This window comes from Entelurus aequoreus, linkage group LG14, assembly GCF_033978785.1.
Source record: "Entelurus aequoreus isolate RoL-2023_Sb linkage group LG14, RoL_Eaeq_v1.1, whole genome shotgun sequence".
Taxonomy (NCBI): Eukaryota; Metazoa; Chordata; class Actinopteri; order Syngnathiformes; family Syngnathidae; genus Entelurus; species Entelurus aequoreus.
The window spans coordinates 22,804,881-22,826,098 of record NC_084744.1 but is presented as its reverse complement, the minus strand read 5'-3'; the positions used below and the strand labels follow the sequence as shown (position 1 = coordinate 22,826,098).

At 39.1% G+C, this 21,218-nt stretch overlaps 1 protein-coding gene across 1 annotated transcript in view; it reads right to left on the bottom strand.

Annotated features, from left to right (window-relative positions):
* The window catches only part of LOC133665298 (uncharacterized), a 30,614-nt gene extending 10,054 nt beyond the window's left edge, over positions 1-20,560 (bottom strand). Inside the window, exons 1-7 of the mRNA XM_062070555.1 lie at positions 20,527-20,560; positions 19,743-19,843; positions 17,740-17,958; positions 16,951-17,493; positions 12,182-12,423; positions 7,037-7,177; positions 6,804-6,946 (exon numbers count right to left, since the gene is read on the bottom strand). Of these exons, the coding sequence (XP_061926539.1) occupies positions 6,804-6,946; positions 7,037-7,177; positions 12,182-12,423; positions 16,951-17,290 (866 nt within the window). The 5' untranslated portion in view covers positions 17,291-17,493; positions 17,740-17,958; positions 19,743-19,843; positions 20,527-20,560. The remainder of the gene's footprint in view (positions 1-6,803; positions 6,947-7,036; positions 7,178-12,181; positions 12,424-16,950; positions 17,494-17,739; positions 17,959-19,742; positions 19,844-20,526) is intronic.
* Positions 20,561-21,218: the final 658 nt, after the last annotated feature.

Below are 21,218 nucleotides of genomic sequence, written 5' to 3'. Positions count from 1 at the left end.
AAAACAGGGGGAAAAAGTCCCAATTCCCCCCAGTCTGGTTCAAAATGTTTTAGTTCAGTTTATACTCCTGGGCCATTTGATTGAGAACAGCTGTGCAACTGAATGCAACCCAACAGCTCTGCCATGAATTCTATTTTTACCAAGCTTTTACATTTTCAGTTTTTGTTACATTGTCAGAACGGTGGTAATTATACTTTGTGTGTTGAGGTTGTACTGGGTGGTGCTGTTAAACAAGAGTGCAATATATTGGAAAGTTTTTAATATGTTCTTAAAATGTTGTCCCCCCTCAATGTATGTTAATGGATTAAACCAGGAGTATCCAAACTACGGCCTGCTGGCCAGCCAAGTACGGCCCTATATATATATATATATATATATATATATATATATATATATATATATATATATATATATATATATATATATATATATATATATATATATATATATATAAATATATATATATATAAATACTGTATACACATATGTATGTATGTATATATATATACATATATATATATATGTATACGTATGTATGTATATATATATATATATATATACATATATACATATATATATATATACATATATATATATATATATGTATACGTATGTATATATATATACATATATATATATATACATATATATATATATATATATATATATATATATATATATATATATATATATATATATATATATATATATATATATATATATATATATATATATATATATATATATATTAGGGATGTCCGATAATGGCTTTTTGCCGATATCCGATATTCCGATATTGTCCAACTCTTTAATTACCGATACCGATATCAACCGATACCGATATCAACCGATATATGCAGTCGTGGAATTAACACATTATTATGCCTAATTTGGACAACCAGGTATGGTGAAGATAAGGTACTTTTTAAAAAAAATTGTAAAATAAGATAAATAAATTAAAAACATTTTCTTGAATAAAAAAGAAAGTACAACAATATAAAAACAGTTACATAGAAACTGGTAATGAATGAAAATTAGTAAAATTAACTGTTAAAGGTTAGTACCATTAGTGGACCAGCAGCACGCATGTGTGCTTACGGACTGTATCCCTTGCAGACTGTATTGATATATATAGATATATAATGTAGGAACCAGAATATTAATAACAGAAAGAAACAACCCTTTTGTGTGAATGAGTGTAAATGGGGGAGGGAGGTTTTTTGGGTTGGTGCACTAATTGTAAGTGTATCTTGTGTTTTTTATGTTGATTTAATTTAAAAAAAAAACAACAAAAAAAAACCGATACCGATAATAAAAAAAACGATACCGATAATTTCCGATATTACATTTTAACGCATATATCGGCCGATAATATCGGCAGGCCGATATTATCGGACATCTCTAATATATATATATATATGTATATATACATATATATATATATATATATATATATATATATATATATATATATATATATATATATATATATATATATATATATATATACATATATATATATATATATATATATATACATATATATATATATATATATATATACATATATATATATATATACATATACATATATATATATATATATACATATATATATATATATATACATATATATATATATATATATATACATATATATATATATATATATATATATATATATACATATATATATATATATATACATATATATATATATATACATATATATACATATACATATATATATATATATATATATATATATATATACATATACATATATATATACATATATATATATATATACATACATATATATATATAGTCGTGATCAAAAATGTACATAGACTTGTAAAGAACATCATGTCATGGCTGTCTTGAGTTTCCAATCATTTCTACAACTCTTATTTTTTTATGATGTAGTGATTGGAGCACATACTTGTTGCTCACAAAAAACATTCATGAAGTTTGCTTCTTTTATGAATTTATTATGGGTCTACTGAAAATGTGAGCAAATCTGCTGGGTCAAAAGTATACATACAGCAATGTTAAAGGCCTACTGAAAGCCACTACTACCGACCACGCGGTCTGATAGTTTATATATCAATGATGAAATCTTAACATTGCAACACATGCCAATACGGCCGGGTTAGATTACTAAAGTGCAATTTTAAATTTCCCGCGAATTATCCTGCTGAAAACGTCTCGGTATGATGACGTTTGCGTGTGACGTCACGGATTGTAGCGGACATTTTGGGACAGCATTGTGGCCAGCTATTAAGTCGTCTGTTTTCATCGCAAAATTCCACAGTATTCTGGACATCTGTGTTGGTGAATCTTTTGCAATTTGTTTAATGAACAATGGAGATAGCAAAGAAGAATGCTGTAGGTGGGAAGCGGTGTATTAGCGGCTGGCTGCAGCAACACAAACACGTAGCCGGTCTTTCATTGTTTACATTCCCGAACGATGACAGTCAAGCTTTACCATTGGCCTGTGGAGAACTGCGACAACAGAGACTCTTACCAGGAGGACTTTGAGTTGGATACGCGGTACCGTGAGTACGCAGCTGTGGCTTCCAAACATTTGATCGCTTGCCCGTACGTGCGTGCCGCTATGTGCATGTCACGTACGTAACTTTGGGGAAATGTATGTGCTGTATGAACTTTGCGGAGGTGAACGGTACTTTGGGCTGTGGGATTGAGTGTGTTGTGCGGGTGTTTGATTTGTATTGGTGGGTTATATGGACGGGAGGGGGGAGGTGTTTGTTATGCGGGATTAATTTGTGGCATATTAAATATAAGCCTGGTTGTGTTGTGGCTAGTAGAGTACATATATGTCTTGTGTTTATTTACTGTTTTAGTCATTCCCAGCTGAATATCAGATCCCACCCGCCTCTCACAGCATCTTCCCTATCTGAATCGCTTCCACTGCCCTCTAGTCCTTCACTCTCCCTTTCCTGATCCACAAATCTTTCATCCTCGCTCAAATTAATGGGGAAATCGTCGCTTTCTCTGTCCGAATCGCTCTCGCTGCTTGTGGCCATGATTGTAAACAATGTGCAGATGTGAGGAGCTCCACAACCTGTGACGTCATGCTACTTCCGGTACAGGCAAGGCTGTTTTATCAGCGACCAAAAGTTGCGAACTTTATAGTCGATGTTCTCTACTAAATCCTTTTAGCAAAAATATGGCAATATCGCAAAATGATCAAGTATGACACATAGAATGGATCTGCTATCCCCGTTTAAATAAGAAAATCTCATTTCAGTAGGCCTTTAATATTTGCCTACATGTCCCTTGGCAAGTTTCACTGCAATAAGGTGCTTTTGGTAGCCATCCACAAGCTTCTGCTTGAATTTTTGACCACTCCTCTTGACAAAATTGGTGCAGTTCAGCTAAATTTGTTGGTTTTCTGACATGGTCTTGTTTCTTTAGCATTGTCCACACGTTTAAGTCAGGACTTTGGGAAGGCCATTCTAAAACCTTCATTCTAGCCTGATTTAGCCATTCCTTTACCACTTTTGACGTGTGTTTGGGGTCATTGTCCTGTTGGAACACCCAACTGCGCCCTAGACCAAACCTCCATGAGATCAGCAGCAAACTTTAGACGAGGCTTAAGGTGTGGCTTCTGGAGCAAGGGCTTCCTTCTTGCATGGTAGCCTCTCAGTCCATGGCGATGCAAAACACGCTTAACTGACACTGACAGCTTCCAATTCATTGCAGACCTGCTTTTTGGTGTTCTCGGTTGACTCTTGATCATCCTGACCAATTTCCTCTCAGCAGCAGGTGATAGCTTGCGTTTTTTTTCTGATCGTGGCAGTGACAAAACTGTGCCATGCACTTTATACTTATGAACAATTGTCTGCACAGTTGCTCTTGGGACCTTAAGTGACTTTCGTGACTTGTTCAAGTCAATTATTCGTTTTTTCAGATCTGTGCTGAGTTCCTTTGACTTTCCCATTGTCGCGTTTGTAACCGAGTCTAATGACTGCATCACATGAGCCCTACTTAAATGGGCTCAGAGAAGTCAACAGGCGTCGTCAATCATATTCACTCACATGAAGTTAAGAGGCCATGGCATGAAGCTCATTTGATTTGATTGTAACTTTTCTACATCAGCAAAATTGATCATGTATGTTGCTGTATGTATACTTTTGACCCAGCAGATTTGCTCACATTTTCAGTAGACCCATAATAAACTCATGAGAAAACCAAACTTCATGAATGATTTTTGTGATCAACAATTATGTGCTCCAATCACTCTATCAGAAAAAAAATAAGAGTTGTAGAAATTATTGAAAACTGAAGACAGCCATGACGTTATGTCTTTCACAAGTGTATGTAAACTTTTGATCGCATATTCCCACGGCACACAAAAAACGCTTAACTTATTCTTAGCTAACTAACGTATCTGTGGAAAATGGAATGTTTCGACTATATGAAATTATTTGACTATAATGGATAGTTAAAGGCCTACTGAAAGCCACTACTACCGACCACGCAGTCTGATAGTTTATATATCAATGATGAAATCTTAACATTGCAACACATGCCAATACGGCCGGGTTAACTTATAAAGTGACATTTTAAATTTCCCGGGAAATATCCGGCTGAAACGTCACGGTATGATGACGTATGCGCGTGACGAAGTCAGTTTAACGGAAGTTATGGTACCCCGTAGAATCCTATACAAAAAGTTCTGTTTTCATTTCATAATTCCACAGTATTCTGGACATCTTTTGCAATTTGTTTAATGAACAATGAAGGCTGCAAAGAAGACAGTTGTAGGTGGGATCGGTGTATTAGCAGCGGACTACAGCAACACAACCAGGAGGACTTTGTTGGAGAGCAGACGCGCTAGCCGGCGACCTCACCTTGACTTCCTACGTCTCCGGGCCGCCAAACGCATCGGGTGAAGTCCTTCGTCCTTCTGCAGGTGAGCACGGGTGTTGATGAGCAGATGAGGGCTGGCTGGCGTAGGTGGAGAGCTAATGTTTTTAGCATAGCTCTGTGCGGTCCGGTTGCTAAGTTAGCTTCAATGGCTTCGTTAGCACAGCATTGTTAACCTTCGCCAGCCTGGAAAGCATTAACCGTGTATTTACATGTCCACGGTTTAATAGTATTGTTGATTTTCTATCTATCCTTCCAGTCAGGGGTTTATTTTTTTTGTTTCTATATGCAGTTAAAGCACGATGCTATCACGTTAGCTCACAGCTAAAGCATTTCGCCGATGTATTGTCGTGGAGATAAAAGGCACTGAATGTCCATTTCGCGTTCTCGACTCTCATTTTCAAGAGGATATAGTATCCGAGGTGGTTTAAAATACAAATCTGTGATCTACAATAGAAAAAGGAGAGAGTGTGGAATCCAATGAGCCAGCTTGTACCTAAGTTACGGTCAGAGCGACAAAAAATATGTATTTCACTGCATTCTAGTCCGTCACTCTAACGTTCCTCGTCCACGAATCTTTCATCCTCGCTCAAATTAATGGGGTAATGGTCCGAATCGCTCTAGCTGCGTTGAAAACAATAGGAAAATATGAGGGAGTGAACAACTGACAACGTCACGCTACTTCCGGTAGGGGCAAGGTTTTTTTTTATCAGAGACCAAAAGTTGCGAACTTTATCGACGTTGTTCTATACTAAATCCTTTCAGCAAAAATATGGCAATATCGCAAAATGATCAAGTATGACACATAGAATGGATCTGCTATTCCCGTTTAAATAAAAAAATTCATTTCAGTAGGCCTTTAACAGGCAATTTTGCCAAAGCGGTGGACTATCCCTTTAAAGGCCTACTGAAATTATTTGTATTTATTTAAACGGGGATAGCAGATCCATTCTATGTGTCATACTTGATCATTTCGCGATATTGCCATATTTTTGCTGAAAGGATTTAGTAGAGAACATCGACGATAAAGTTCGCAACTTTTGGTCGCTGATAAAAAAAAAGCCTTGCCTGTACCAGAAGTAGCGTGACGTCACAGGAGCTAGTATTCCTCACAATTCCCCATTGTTTACAATGCGATTCAGACCGAGAAAGCGACGATTACCCCATTAATTTGAGCCAGGATGAAAGATTTGTGGATGAGGAACGTGAGAGTGAAGGACTAGAGTGCAGAGCTATGCTAAAAACATTAGCTATCCACCTACGCCATCCCTCATCTGCTCATCAACACCCGTGCTCACCTGCGTTCCAGCGATCGACGGAGCGACGAAGGACTTAACCCGATCATAGATGCGGTCGGCGGCCCGGAGACGGAGGAAGTCAAGGTGAGGTCGGCGGCTGGCGCGTCTGCTATCCATCTCAAAGTCCTCCTGGTTGTGTTGCTGTAGTCCGCCGCTAATACACCGATCCCACCTACAACTTTCTTCTTTGCAGTCTCCATTGTTCATTAAACAAATTGCAACAGATTCAACAACACAGATGTCCAGAATACTGTGGAATTTTGAGATGAAAACAGAGCTTTTTGTATTTGATTCAATGGGGTCCGAATACTTCCGTTTCAACGATTGACATCACGCGCATACGTCATCATACATAGACGTTTTCAACCGGAAGTTTAGCGGGAAATTTAAAATTGCACTTTATAAGTTAACCCGGCCGTATTGGCATGTGTTGCAATGTTAAGATTTCATCATTGATATATAAACTATCAGACTGCGTGGTCAGTAGTAGTGGCTTTCAGTAGGCCTTTAGGTTGATGTGTGATTCATACTGAATGCTTAGTGACTTGAAATTAATATGCATTTCCATCTGTGTGTGCACTTGGAAAAAAAAAACTGTCTTAAAAAAAGTACCTGTCTCCAAACTTCTCCATGAGATGTGACACCAGAATCCGGACGAGGCAATACCTCTGCTTGATTGTGATCACACCATCCTCATCAAGCCTCTGAACTATCAGCCTGCCCCCAGGTGAAGCTCGGAGAATCTGGCGGATATCCTGAGAATTGCAATAAAAGACAGCAAGACTGAGGTTTGTCACTGTTTGGAGTTGAAACGCAAAGAGAACCTCTTTGAAAGTGGAACTTACAAATACCGGAACTACTTGCAGTACCAATGGCACTATCTGATCCATTGGTGCCGTTTGTTTCGCCATGGGATATGCAGGTGTGGCAGTTGGTGGGACGTCAGAGCTGGCATGCAGTGTAGTAGGTGGCACAGCATTTCCAATCTATGCAGAAAAGCCATGTTAATGTAATCCATCCATCTTGTTCCGCTTATCCGAGGTCGGGTCGAAACACCTCCCTAGGGACCAGATGCCCGAACCACCTCATCTGGCTCCTCTCGATGTGGAGGAGCAGCGGCTTTACACTGAGTTCCTCCCGGATGACAGAGTTTCTCACCCTATCTCTAAGGGAGAGCCCCACCACCTGTTGGAGGAAGCTCATTTCGGCCGCTTGTACCAGTGATCTTGTCCTTTCGGTCATAACCCAAAGCTCATGACCATAGGTGAGGATGGGAACGTAGTTTGACCGGTAAATTGAGAGCTTTGCCTTCCAGCTCAGCTCCTTCTTCACCACAACGGATCGATACAGCGTCCGCATTACTGAAGACGCCGCCTGTCGACCTCACGATCCACTCTTCCCTCACTCGTGAACAAGACTCCGAGGTACTTGAACTCCTCCATTTGGGGCAAGATCTCCTCCCCAAGCCGGAGATGGCACTCCACCCTTTTCCGGGCGAGAACCATGGACTCGGACTCGGAGGTGCTGATTGTTAATGTAATAAAACAAACAATCTTAGATCGATTAGAATCTTTTTCTCTTCAGGATGTCAGGTTTCCAGTTGATAGGATGACTTTCTTCCCAGGCAGGGTTTGTACACTGGTGATCCTTGATGCGCCCAAGCAGGGAGGTAATGGGTCCATTTTTATAGTCTTTGGTATGACTCGGCCGGGGTTTGAACTCAAGACCGGACACTCTAACCACAAGGCCACTGCGCAGTACAATATATCCTATAAAATGTATCCCATCCCAGTAATCCAATAGAGAGCAAACAAGGATCAGCCTTGTGCATTGTAGAACGGGACTTTATATTGAATGAATGACTAATAGGGGTATAACACTTCAGCAGTTTGGTTCAATGTGCGGTTTTCAAACTATCAAAGATTTCATGTTTGGGAAGACAAAATGAGTTCCGAAACAAAAATCCCGAGAACCTCGGTTTTCATGTATCTGTTCAAAACGTTTTACACCACTGCATCCCACGCTTAGCATTGGACTTGGTGATGTATGGCTTAGATGCAGCTGTTCGGCCATGGAAACCCATTCCATGAAGCTCTCTGCGTAAAGTACGTGGGCTAATTGGAAGGTCACATGACGTTTGGAGCTCTGTAGCAACCGACTGTGCAGAAAGTCTTTGCACTATGCGCTTCAGCATCCGCTGACCTCTCTCTGTCAGTTTACGTGGCCTACCACTTGGTGGCTGAGTTGCTGTTGTTCCTAAACTCTTCCATTTTCTTAAAATAAAGCCAACAGTTGACTTTGGAATATTTAGGAAGGAGGAAATTTCAGGACTGGATTTGTTGCACGGTTGGCATCCTATGACAGTTCCACGCTGGAAATCACTGAGAGCAGCCCATTCTTTCACAAATGTTTGTAGAAACAGTCTCCATGCCTAAGGCCATATCTACACTAAGTCGTTTAACCCCTTAAACGAATAATTATTTAGCCTAAGCCCCGTTTCAGCCACACTAAACCAGCGTTTAAGGTCCCCCTCCTCGGACACATTTTTACACGGGTAAGTCAGCCGTGTAATTCTTGAGTCTCCGGCACTTAGCTTTGTGTGGACTCATTCTTTACAAAGTGAGTTCGGAGAGGAAGTGATGCTAGAAAGACCACGCCAACACAGGAAGTGACATCAGAAAGAACGCCCACAGCCAGCTTCATAATAAAGCGGTTTCGTAACTCGGAGGTAATCACTGGAAATATGGAGGCGAGTCATCCAGACATGCCCGTGTTTCTCCTTCCTCTACATCAGGGGTCACCAACCTTTTTGAAACCAAGAGCTACTTCTTGGGTACTGATTAATGCGAAGGGCTACCAGTTTGATACACACTTAAATGAATTGCCGAAAATAGCCAATTTGCTCAATTTACCTTTAACTCTATGTTATTACTAATAATTAATGATATTTACACTTAATTGAACGGTTTAAAAGAGGAGAAAACATGAAAAAAATGACAATAAAATTTTGAAACATAGTTTATCTTCAATTTCGACTCTTTAAAATTCAAAATTCAACCGAAAAAAAGAAGAGAAAAACTAGCTAATTCGAATCTTTTTGAAAAAATAAAATAAAAAATTTATGGAACATCATTAGTAATTTTTCCTGACTAAGATTAATTTTAGAATTTTGATGACATGTTTTAAATAGGTTAAAATCCAATCTGCACTTTGTTAGAATATATAACAAACTGGACCAAGCTATATTTCTAACAAAGACAAATCATTATTTCTTCTAGATTTTCCAGAAGAAAATTTTTAAAAGAAAATCAAAAGACTTTGAAATAAGATTTAAATTTGATTCTACAGATTTACTAGATTTGCCAGAATAATTTTTTTGAATTTTAATCATAATAAGTTTGAAGAAATATTTCGCAAATATTCTTCGTCGAAAAAACAGAAGCTAAAATGAAGAATTAAATTAAAATGTATTTATTATTCTTTACAATAAAAAAAATAAATTTACTTGAACATTGATTTAAATTGTCAGGAAAGAAGAGGAAGGAATTTAAAAGGTAAAAAGGTATATGTGTTTAAAAATCCTAAAATCCTTTTTAAGGTTGTATTTTTTCTCTAAAATTGTCTTCTGAAAGTTGTAAGAGGCAAAGTAAAAAAAATAATGAATTTATTTAAACAAGTGAAAACCAAGTCTTTAAAATATTTTCTTGGATTTTCAAATTCTATTTGAGTTTTGTCTCTCTTAGAATTAAAAATGTCGGGCAAAGCGAGACCAGCTTGCTAGTAAATAAATAAAATTTAAAAAATAGAGGCAGCTCACTGGCAAGTGCTGCTATTTGAGCTATTTTTAGAACAGGCCAGCGGGCTACTCATCTGGTCCTTACGGGCTACCTGGTGCCCGCGGGCACCGCGTTGGTGACCCCTGCTCTACATGTACAGACGCTTGTGGAAATCACACATGAATACCTTAAGAGAAAGCCATTGCAGCTATTTGGGATACAACACTTCTCTGACGGCAAGAGAGCTTTCCAATGTCCGGCCGGGTCAGCTGTGATTCTACTTAGGGAAAACTTTGTCCATTTGTCGAAGGAGAGACAACGGGAATGCAAGCTCCCGTAGATGTGATAAAAAAGGTAGCGTGTGCTTTGTATTAGCTGGCCGTCGAGGAAAACGGCAAATGTATTTGGACTGGCAAAGCAGACTGTATCGGTTATTGTCCCCCATGTATGTCGCGGACTCAATGTCTAGATCTAGAGCAGGGGTCACCAACGCGGTGCCCGCGGGCACCAGGTAGCCCGTAAGGACCAGATGAGTAGCCCGCTGGCCTGTTCTAAAAATAGCTCAAATAGCAGCACTTACCAGTGAGCTGCCTCTATTTTTTACATTTTATTTATTTACTAGCAAGCTGGTCTCGCTTTGCTCGACATTTTTAATTCTAAGAGAGACCAAACTCAAATACAATTTGAAAATCCAAGAAAATATTTTAAAGACTTGGTCTTCACTTGTTTAGATAAATTCATTAATTATTTTACTTTGCTTCTTATAACTTTCAGAAAGACAATTTTAGACAAAAAATACAACCTTAAAAATGATTTTAGGATTTTTAAACACATACCTTTTTACCTTTTAAATTCCTTCCTCTTCTTTCCTGACAATTTAAATCAATGTTCAAGTACATGTTTTTATTTTATTGTAAAGAATAATAAATAAATTTTGATTTAATTCTTCATTTTAGCTTCTGTTTTTTCGATGAAGAATATTTGTGAAATATTTCTTCAAACTTTTTATGATTAAAATTCAAAACAATTATTCTGGCAAATCTAGAAAATCTGTAGAATCAAATTTAAATCTTATTTCAATGTCTTTTGAATTTCTTTTCAAATTTTTGTTCTGGAAAATCTAGAAGAAATAAGGATTTGTCTTTGTTAGAAATATAGCTTGGTCCAATTTGTTATATATTCTAACAAAGTGCAGATTGGATTTTAACCTATTTAAAACATGTCATCCAAATTCTAAAATTAATCTTAATCAGGAAAAATTACTAATGATGTTCCATAAATTATTTTTAAAATTTTTTCAAAAAGATTCAAATTAGCTAGTTTTTCTCTTCTTTTTTTCGGTTTAATTTTGAATTTTAAAGAGTCGAAATTGAAGATAAACTATGTTTCAAAATTTAATTGTCATTTTTTGTGTGTTTTTTCCTCTTTTAAACCATTCAATTAAGTGTAAATATCATTAATTATTAATAGAAACATAGAGTCAAAGGTACATTGAGCAAATTGGCTATTTCTGGCAATTTATTTAAGTGTGTATAAAACTGGTAGCCCTTTGCATTAATCAGTACCCAAAAAGTAGCTCTTGGTTTCAAAAAGGTTGGTGACCCCTGATCTAGAGTATATAAAGTCACCAAAAAGGAAGGGACAATGAAGGTGAAGGCAAAAGAGTGAGGAGTGTCCTGACCACATATCTAGATCCCGAGTTTGATGGTTGTAAAATGTTCCTTATCACATTGTTTACGTGTCTAATAAAGATTTGATTAAGTTATGATATCTCAGGTGTGATTCACTACAATAGGGCACCACAGCACACTGGATTCCAGTTCATTGAAATACCACAACACTGGATATTGTTTGGATAAGTTACATTTAAGAACTTGCACACAAAGCAACACTGGGGGTGACTATGACGTCTGCTTTTTCTGCTCATGAGTACTAGGTCGTGTTGCGTCGGCGGACGGGGGTCTTAAACGGTGGCATTGGACACAGATAAGGTTAGGTGTGATTTACCCTGGATAACCTTATCCGGCTTGATTTTATACACCTGTGGCCGGGCCAAGTGATTAGTGATTCTGATCATTTGGATGAGTGGCCAAATACTTTTGGCAATATAGTGTATATCCGCCATGTCTCCATGGTTTGATTTCACATTTTTGGGACTTGTAGAAAAAACCATTGGAATCGTAAAAAATCCCATCAATTCCCGTCCCTACTCACTTGCGCTAGCCCCTGGTACTCCTGCTGGTTCGACTGCTGGTACACAAAGGCAGGTCGCGTGGGTGCCGTGCTCCTCTGCTCGGCCGCAGTCTGGGCCCTGTGAAGCTCCTGCATAATGTTCACCTCTGCTGCCCTTCTGAGGTCCCCTGGCAGCTTGGAGAGGCTCTCTTCCACGTATCTGCCGAAGAAGGAGCTGGCAGTTCCCGACGTGCCGCGTGTCTTAAAGTCCACCAGGAGGTCCTCTGGAAGCAGACACCAGAAATACATTTAGCGTTTCCGGTAATATTGACACGATATTTGTGACAGGAGACCAGGGGTGCCCAAAGTGCGGTCCAGGGGCAACATTTCAATAAAAACTATCATTTTTCTCCTTCACGTAGATTAATTTTTCAAGCAGGCTGACATCATTTATTCCTGGCTGTTACAGAAAGTACGAGAATGTCCGAGCTGCTGCCTGCTCTTCCTTATTTAAATATTTGTCAAGATATTTACACAAAGTTTGCATTTTTGGCAGAGATATCTTTTCTGTCAACTTCATGCCCGTTGTCATGCTGTTATTTGATTGAATCCCGGGACATGAAACTCTGCGCGCTCCTTTAAGGAGCCCACACACCGAATGTTGCGGATGGAAGCCAGAAAGAAGGACAAAAACTGGATTTTCTGGCAAAAATTCTAAGTTTTGACAGATAAGCAAACAAAAAAATGTACCGCAGGTGATTAGCACTGCAAGGAGGAGAGTGTCAGGTTCAAACACTGATGACATCTATTAAACAAGACAAGAAGCAAGGAATTAAACAGAGACAGAATTCAATTTAGCTCAATTGGGGAGAAACGCGTAGACACTGTAACCTTGTACAGTGTCGTCCCACGCTCTGATGAAAGATTGTACGCCTCCTCTTTTATTTGGACTTTCCCTGATTACATGGCAACAGCTGTTTCTAAGGGAGGGGGGTCAAAAACAGCCATTGCCTTTGGTAACAAAACAGTTCAAAGAAAAGGTGCCTGGAGGGGGGTCAGGCCCTGCCTCCTCTCCGCTTTGTAGATCTCAGGTCAAGACAACATTTTCCTGTAGATTACAATACATCAAAGAAACCGACGCCCTCATGTCCCTCCCCATCCTACACAGTTGAGTTTTGCAAGCCTTTTGCTTGGTAGGATCAAAGACAGCTTTTGTCCTCTCGCAGGGTGAGCTGAAGTCAATGTAACACAAAGTTTTGTGATAACTTAGATACAATTATTCTGACAGAGAGAAAGGGGGGCAGTCGAGCAGACCTGAGGAGAACTCTCTCAAGAACTCAAATAAATGCCCTGTCAAATATCAAAACATATTTGGGGAGAATTGTTGAAAAGGAGAGTATTTTTTATTCTTAAAACAAATTAAATAAATAGAAATTTCAGCTCGGGCAAAAAGGGAACTTTTCTCATGCTGGGCAAAAGGGCTGGTGCTTGAGCAGTGGTTATTATTACTGAATTTCCCCCAGGGATCAATAAAGTACTTTCTATTATATTCTATCTATTACCGTGAATTCCAGACTAGAAGCCTCTACTTTTTTCCTACGCTTTGAGCCTTGCAGCCGATAAAACGGTGCGGCTAATTTATGGGTTCTTTCTTCGCCAACGGCCATTGCGCAAATAGGTTTCAATTGCACATGCAAAGACACTTCAACGGTGTGTTATTGTTCCAGCTGTGGCGCCATCTTTCTGATGACTTCGCTCACTGCAGGGGCAGCTGCGTGAATGCCTACAAGTGCTTAGAAGCAAAAGTAGAAGTGCCGTGTAGTCTTCTAGTCATCCATAGGGTTTCTATTCATCACTCTAAGCAATGTTTGTAAATTTTACAATATAACAATTCTTCCTACTAAACCGTCCCATGTGTTTTCATACATATGTGTACGTGCTATCGTAATGTAATCAAGCTAGCGTAATTAGCTAATATGCTAACAAATTTACATTTGTCTGTGTTCGTATTATTAACTTACGACGGCATTCTTTTTTTATTGTTTCAGTTTCACAAATTCCTCAGTAAATTCACCAAAACGTCACCGTGGAGTCATTGAGCCTGGTTAGCTGATTCGAGAGCTAGCTTGTGCAGCTAGTGGGTCCATGACGATGACTTCTGTTTTGTTTGATCAGCCGTTTTACTGCCGTGTTACAGACAATTAAGGTATGTAAGTAAACAATTTACTAAATCTTTCTGTGTAAATAACTCATTTCACAACGTATATATCGGCGACTTACTATAGCGTCTACTATATGGAACATATTTTTTTTCTAAAATTTAGTGGGTGCAGCTTCTGTAGTCCGGAAAACACGGTACTAATCCAGTTGACTAATTATTGATTTTTTTTTAAATACTAAATTCTGGTATCATATGTGTATATATTGTATCTGCTGATGTAGTTCTGTTGTAGTAGGAAAAAAATGCTAATTTTCGTAATTTCATACTGTGAAGTGAATGTTAGCGTAGTAAGATCGTTTGTTGTAGAGTGCTTAAAGGAGCCATATGTAATCATTTCATGTCAAGCCCTCATTAAATGGCCCTGATATGACAAAAGGCATTAATAAATCATATTTTTTTCCAATACCTCTATAAGCTGATAACAGTAGATCAGACGGGATATGCTAATTTCAAGATTAGATTTACAGCCCCGAAACCTTGTTATTGTTTTCATTTCAATGCCCCGCCCTCCTGCTCATTTCAAAATTAGATTTACAGCCCCGAAATCTTGTTATTGTTTTCATTTCAATGCCCCGCCCTCCTGCTCATTTCAAAATTAGATTTACAGCCCCGAAATCTTGTTATTGTTTTCATTTCAATGCCCCCGCCCTCCTGTTCATTTCATAATTAGATTTACAGCCCCGAAATCTTGTTATTGTTTTCATTTCAATGCCCCGCCCTCCTGCTCATTTCAAAATTTGATATACAGCCCCGAAATCTTGTTATTGTTTTCATTTCAATGCCCCCGCCCTCCTGTTCATTTCATAATTAGATTTACAGCCCCAAAATCTTGTTATTGTCTTCATTTCAATGACCCGCCCTACACCGTTTGACCAATTAGAAGGTCTGTGAGTGTAGAAAATGGATGGATGGAAATGGATGATGAGTGTGTCAGTTACACACCGCCCTCTTTGTCTAGCTACTGCCACTGGTAAAAATACTAAACATGTCAGACCTTGGTAAATCTAAAAGTCACCATTCTCAACGTATTCGTGACAAAGCCAGGAACAAAACCAGGATTTGTATCGGGGATGCCTTTGAAAGATGGAGACCATTGAAGGCGAAGAAGAAACTTGCTAATTTCCTACTTGATAGGTAAGTCAGGCATTTACGTTTTCTTATTACTTGTAATAAATGGAAATGGACATTTGGTATGTAAACTTTATTGTCCAGTACAGTCCATGATCTTGTCTTAACAAAGCTAGTATGTTCCTGCAACCAATGTTAGCATGCTAGCCCGATCAATGACACATCGACATGCAGGCTAACGGGGGGAAATATATGCCTGTTAGCCTGTATGTCCATGTCCATTTTAATGCCTCACAATCAAACACTTTTATGTTAAAATACTGAACAGATGTTCATTGGGATAAGGTAAACATCTGGGGCCGTATTTATCAAGCGTCTTAGAGTGCCATTTTACACTTAAGTCCTGAGAATTTGCGAAATTTAGTCCTACTCTCAAACTTAAGAATAAAAGCTATTTATCAACTTTCTCAAGTCTAAGAATCACTCCTACTCTCCACGATATTTAAGAGACCTTCAGAGGTGTCTGAAGTGGTTAGGAGTTGCCAGCAGGGGGTGGCACTGAGGCGAGAGAGACGTGTGCGAACGTTCATGGAGCGGAAGGATGTCCTGGATTTGTTTGATGATGAGCAGCTGATCAAACGGTATCGTTTAGACAGAGCAGGTATTATTTTTGTCACAGATTCAATCATTTTTGATTCCTTGTTGATTACTGCATGTGGCTGCAGTGGGCTACTATATATAGAGCCACCCACACCAGTTTCAAATTAGTTGCCTAATTAATGAATTGGAAAGAAAATGTTATGAGAGTAGCGTATGTGAGTGTGTGGCCCTTTAATAGGTGACAGCATGTGAGGTGAGTGATGTCAGTGAGTGTGTGGGCGAGAGAAGAGAGGGAGCGGTAGCGTGAGTGCGGGCAGGCGGGGACTAGTTTGTTTTGTATTATTTTGTAGTTTATTGTCAAAATATACACTCCCATTGTCCACTTAAATATTTCTAAGATATTTCTTTATTCTTAGACAAGGGATTCCCTTCCGTGATTGGTCATTTCTATGGACACAGAAATGACGTCACCTAAAATTCCGTTTACGGCACATTGTAATGTCGTAATTCAGCTCTGAGTGTGACACTTAAGATTCAGTCCTACACTTCGCTGAAAGTGTGAGTAAGACGCTTGATAACTAACTTTCAAGTGCAGCTTTCAGCGAAGAATTTGTTTACTCTTAAGTCAACTCTTAGCAGACTTCTTAGGACTAATTTTAAGAAGCTTGATAAATACGGCCCCTGTTCAGTATTTTAACATAAAAGTGTTTGATTGTAAGGCATTAAAAGCCACAAAATGCAACGGGTCCATCAGACCCACAAACGCTGGCTGAGTAACAACAATATGAACATTACACAAGGGTTAAGGCAACACTTGCCTTGACCTTAAAAAGTAAAAATTTGAGGCCTGCACACTGGTATACATCAATATGCCAAATACAACGCCGATAATCGGTCGATATCTATGTAAAATGATACTTACTCTGTTCTCCTGAGGTCATCCTCTCCTGTGTCAGTGACTGCTGAGACCCCGGCTGCGAGGACCCCTGTGATCCTGTCGGTGAGCTCGCACCAGAGAATGCCGCGCTGGCCGCCGGGGCCTCAGTGGCTATTTCTTGAGTTGACGTAGCAAACAAGGCCGCGTTCCTCGGGTCCACTGTCTCGATGTGGGGCCGCAGGAAGCCAAACTTGTCCCAGACCCACTGCTCTGTGGCGTTCAGGTCAGCCATGGCGCCGCTCTTCCTGGCCCTCTTCTTCAGCCGACCGAGCATTGTGCGCATACTGGTGTACCAGGTCTTCAGGTCCGCCGCCGTCGTCCCCATCTTCTCGGCCTGCGTCGCCCACAGCTTCTCCTTCTTGCTGACGTCTTTGAACCCGGCGAGGCGTTTGGTGTAGAGGACCTCATGTTGCAGGAGGAAGTCGATTATTTCCTCCTTCTCTTCCTCGTTGAAGGTGGTGGTCCTCTTCCTCTTGGCCTTGAGTGTGGCCTCGTCATCTGCCTCCTCTGCTGATGGATCCTGCTGGACTATGTGAAAATACACCCAGGTGTGGATTATTTCAATTCCCACGCAAGGTAATACTAATGGAATGTCCCATGCACACACGTCAGAAGGAGCCAGTAAGTGGGTCATAAAAATATCATGAATTTAACCCTCTGGGTCAGAGGTGTACAAAGTGTGGCCTTCAGCCATTTTTTAGCACATTCTAAAAATACTAGTCAATAAAGTATGCCTTGTGTTAAAGACATTGTATGAGATGATGTTGTGCTTACTTGGACTGTGATGAAGCTGTGAGGACTCAGGTGGTTTGTCTTCATGCTCTTCAGTCTTCACAGAGACAACAGTCAGTGGAAACTTGGTGACATCATCCTCCTCCTGCCCTAGAAGACACTCTCCCTCCTGACTGATCCAACATTCATCCTCTTCTTCTTTAAGGTGAGGAGACTGTGGATCCTCCTCTTCCTCTTTAATGTGGGGGCGCTGCTGGACGTCTGTTGGGTAAATAGTATTAAGAGTGAAAAGAGGTAGTTTTGGGCTGACGGCGTTGACAAAATGAGATTATTTGTGTTAAGCGTGTAGCTAAACAACAAATGAAAACATGGAACAATAGCCCCTTTTTGTCACAGCCACAAATATTCAGTCGTGGTCAAAAGTTTACATACACTTGTAAAGAACATCATGTCATGGCTGTCTTGAGTTTCCAATCATTTCTACAAAATCATTCATGAAGTTTGGTTCTTTTATGAATTTATTATGGGTCTACTGAAAATGTGAGCAAATGTGCTGGGTCAAAAGTATACATACAGCAATGTTAATATTTGCTTACATGTCCCTTGGAAAGTTTCACTGCAATAAGGCGCTTTTGGTAGCCATCCACAAGCTTCTGCTTGAATTTTTGACCACTCCTCTTGATAAAATTGGTGCAGTTCAGCTAAATTTGTTGGTTTTCTGACATGGACTTGTTTCTTCAGCATTGTCCACACGTTTAAGTCAGGACTTTGGGAAGGCCATTCTAAAACCTTCATTCTAGCCTGATTTAGCCATTCCTTTATGAGCCTCCACCAGGGGGCAGTGTAGCGTACCCAGATGTAAAACCTCTTTTGCACAATCAGCCTTTTCATATAAAGCCATAAAGGAATGGAACGACCTCACAACAAACTTGAAAAGTCTAACAGATTACTCTTTATTCACAATTGAAGTTAAAAAGTGGCTTTGGAGCAATCAAAGCTGCTCACACGGTCACTAAGATGGGCATTATGTTTGACACATCAACCTAATGTGTATTATATTTATCCATGAGAGCATTTTTATTGTAAATTGTGAGGTGTGTCTGTTAAAATCATGGTTGTTTTTACAAATGATGACAGATGTGAACAAAAGCATGTATTGTCTTTGTGTGATGATGTAAATGAGGTGTGGTTGTATTGTATATTAAGTATGTGTCCATGAAAGGGCATTTTATGACTTTTTTCTTAATACTTGTGTATGATTTTATTGTCATAATTTTATTGCATGATTTTTGTATCCCTTTAATGTAGGTAGCCAGGGACTGCACATGGAAATTAGCTAATTAGCTATAATCTGGTACAGAACATATCTGTCTTTGAGCTTAATGTTTCTGTACATTGTCCCTTCAAATAAAGACTAAACTAAACTTTACCACTTTTGACGTGTGTTTGAGGTCATTGTCCTGTTGGAACACCCAACTGCGCCCAAGACCCAACCTCCGGGCTGATGATTTTAAGATTAAAGATTAAGATTAAAGTACCAATAATCGGTTGTACTTGTATAGCGCTTTTCTACCTTCAAGGTACTCAAAGCGCTTTGACAGTATTTCCACATTTACCCATTCACACACACATTCACACACTGATGGCGGGAGCTGCCATGCGAGGCGCTAACCAGCAGCCATCAGAGGCAAAGGGTGAAGTGTCTTGCCCAAGGACACAACAGACGTGACTAGGAAGGTAGAAGGTGGGAATTGAACCCCAGTAACCAGCAACACTCCGATTGCTGGCACAGCCACTCTACCAACTTCGCCACGCCGTCCAATGATTGTCACACACACACTAGATGTGGTGAAATTTGTCCTCTGCATTTGACCCATCCCCTTTAGCTTGTCCTAAAGAATTTGGAGGTAATCCTCCTTTTTCATTGTCCCATTTACTCTCTGTAAAGCACCAGTTCCGTTGGCAGCAAAACAGGCCCAGAGCATAATACTACCACCACCATGCTTGACGGTAGGAATTGGTGTTCCTGGGATTAAAGGCCTCACCTTTTCTACTCCAAACATATTGCTGGGTATTGTGGCCAAACAGCTCAATTTTTGTTTCATCTGACCACAGAACTTTCCTCCAGAAGGTCTTATCTTTGTCCCTGGGAAGTCAGATGAAACAAAAATTGAGACCATGTGGACAATGCTGAAGAAACAAGTCCATGTCAGAAAACCAACAAATTTAGCTGAACTGCGTCAATTTTGTCAAGAGGAGTGATCAAAAACTCAACCAGAAGCTTGTGGATAGCTACCAAAAGCGCCTTATTGCAGGTAAACTTGCCAAGGGACATGTAAGCAAATATTAACATTGCTGTATGTATACTTTTGACCCAGCACATTTGCTCACATTTTCAGTAGACCCATAATAAATTCATAAAATAACTTAACTTCATGAATGTTTTTTGTGACCAACAAGTATGTGCTCCAATCACTCTATCACAAAAACATAAGACTTGTAGAAATGATTGAAAACTCAAGACAGTCATGACATTATGTTCTTTACAAGTGTATGTAAACTTTTGACCACGACTGTATCTTCAAAAGCTGCCCATTGAGTAAAAATAGGGTTTGCAAATTCATTGATTACAATGTAAAATATATTTGGTGAGAGGAACATCAAACCTTTCATAAATATGTTGTGTCTCCTTTTAATGAAGAATATAAAAACAAAGCAGTGCATCATCCTCACAAGACAATTCACCTTCCTATACAGAATCTACTCAACAAAAGTGTTAATAATCAAATATAAAGTTAGTAAAGATGTGAGAGTAAGAAGTAAACAAACCTGTTCTGTGTAACACAACTTGATGTTTCTTGAAAACAGCGTCCAGTAGTTGATGTTGTCGCTCCTTCTCCTCTTTTGTTGGACAAAGTTCCTCCTCATACTTTGCTATCGTTCTTTCGCACATTTCCACACAATCACAACACTTTATACTCACATTTGATCTCTACTTAGCCATGGGTTTTTGTTAGCAGCTAACATGCTAAGCTAGCCAGCAAGCTAAGCTAGCACGAGAAGTGTCAAAGTGCGCTCGGACTAATGTATCCGGACGCAAAGAATTATGAACGATGTTCTCTCTAATAAACGAAATATATGTAAGCACTGCCCGCGACCCCGAAAGGGACAAGCGGTAGGAAATGGATGGATGGATGTAAGCACTGATTAAGAACACAGAACAATAATGACGGTCACTGCCCGTTTCTAAATACGCATGCGCCAAAAAGCCACTTCCGGTCTCTACTTTGACAGCAACTAAAAAAATAAAATAATTTACAAGTATTTAATTTACTAGTTGTCGATTTATGAAAGTAAGGCCTACATTTTCTAATTGGCTTAATGGTTTAAAATGATCAGTCAAATTTTGAAGAATGATTAAGAGCACAAAAGCCCTTAAATTGATATATTTGTTAAAAACATTTAAAGCGATTTAGGTAGCCCTTTTTTTTATTTTATTTTTTTATTATTGTAACCAAGGG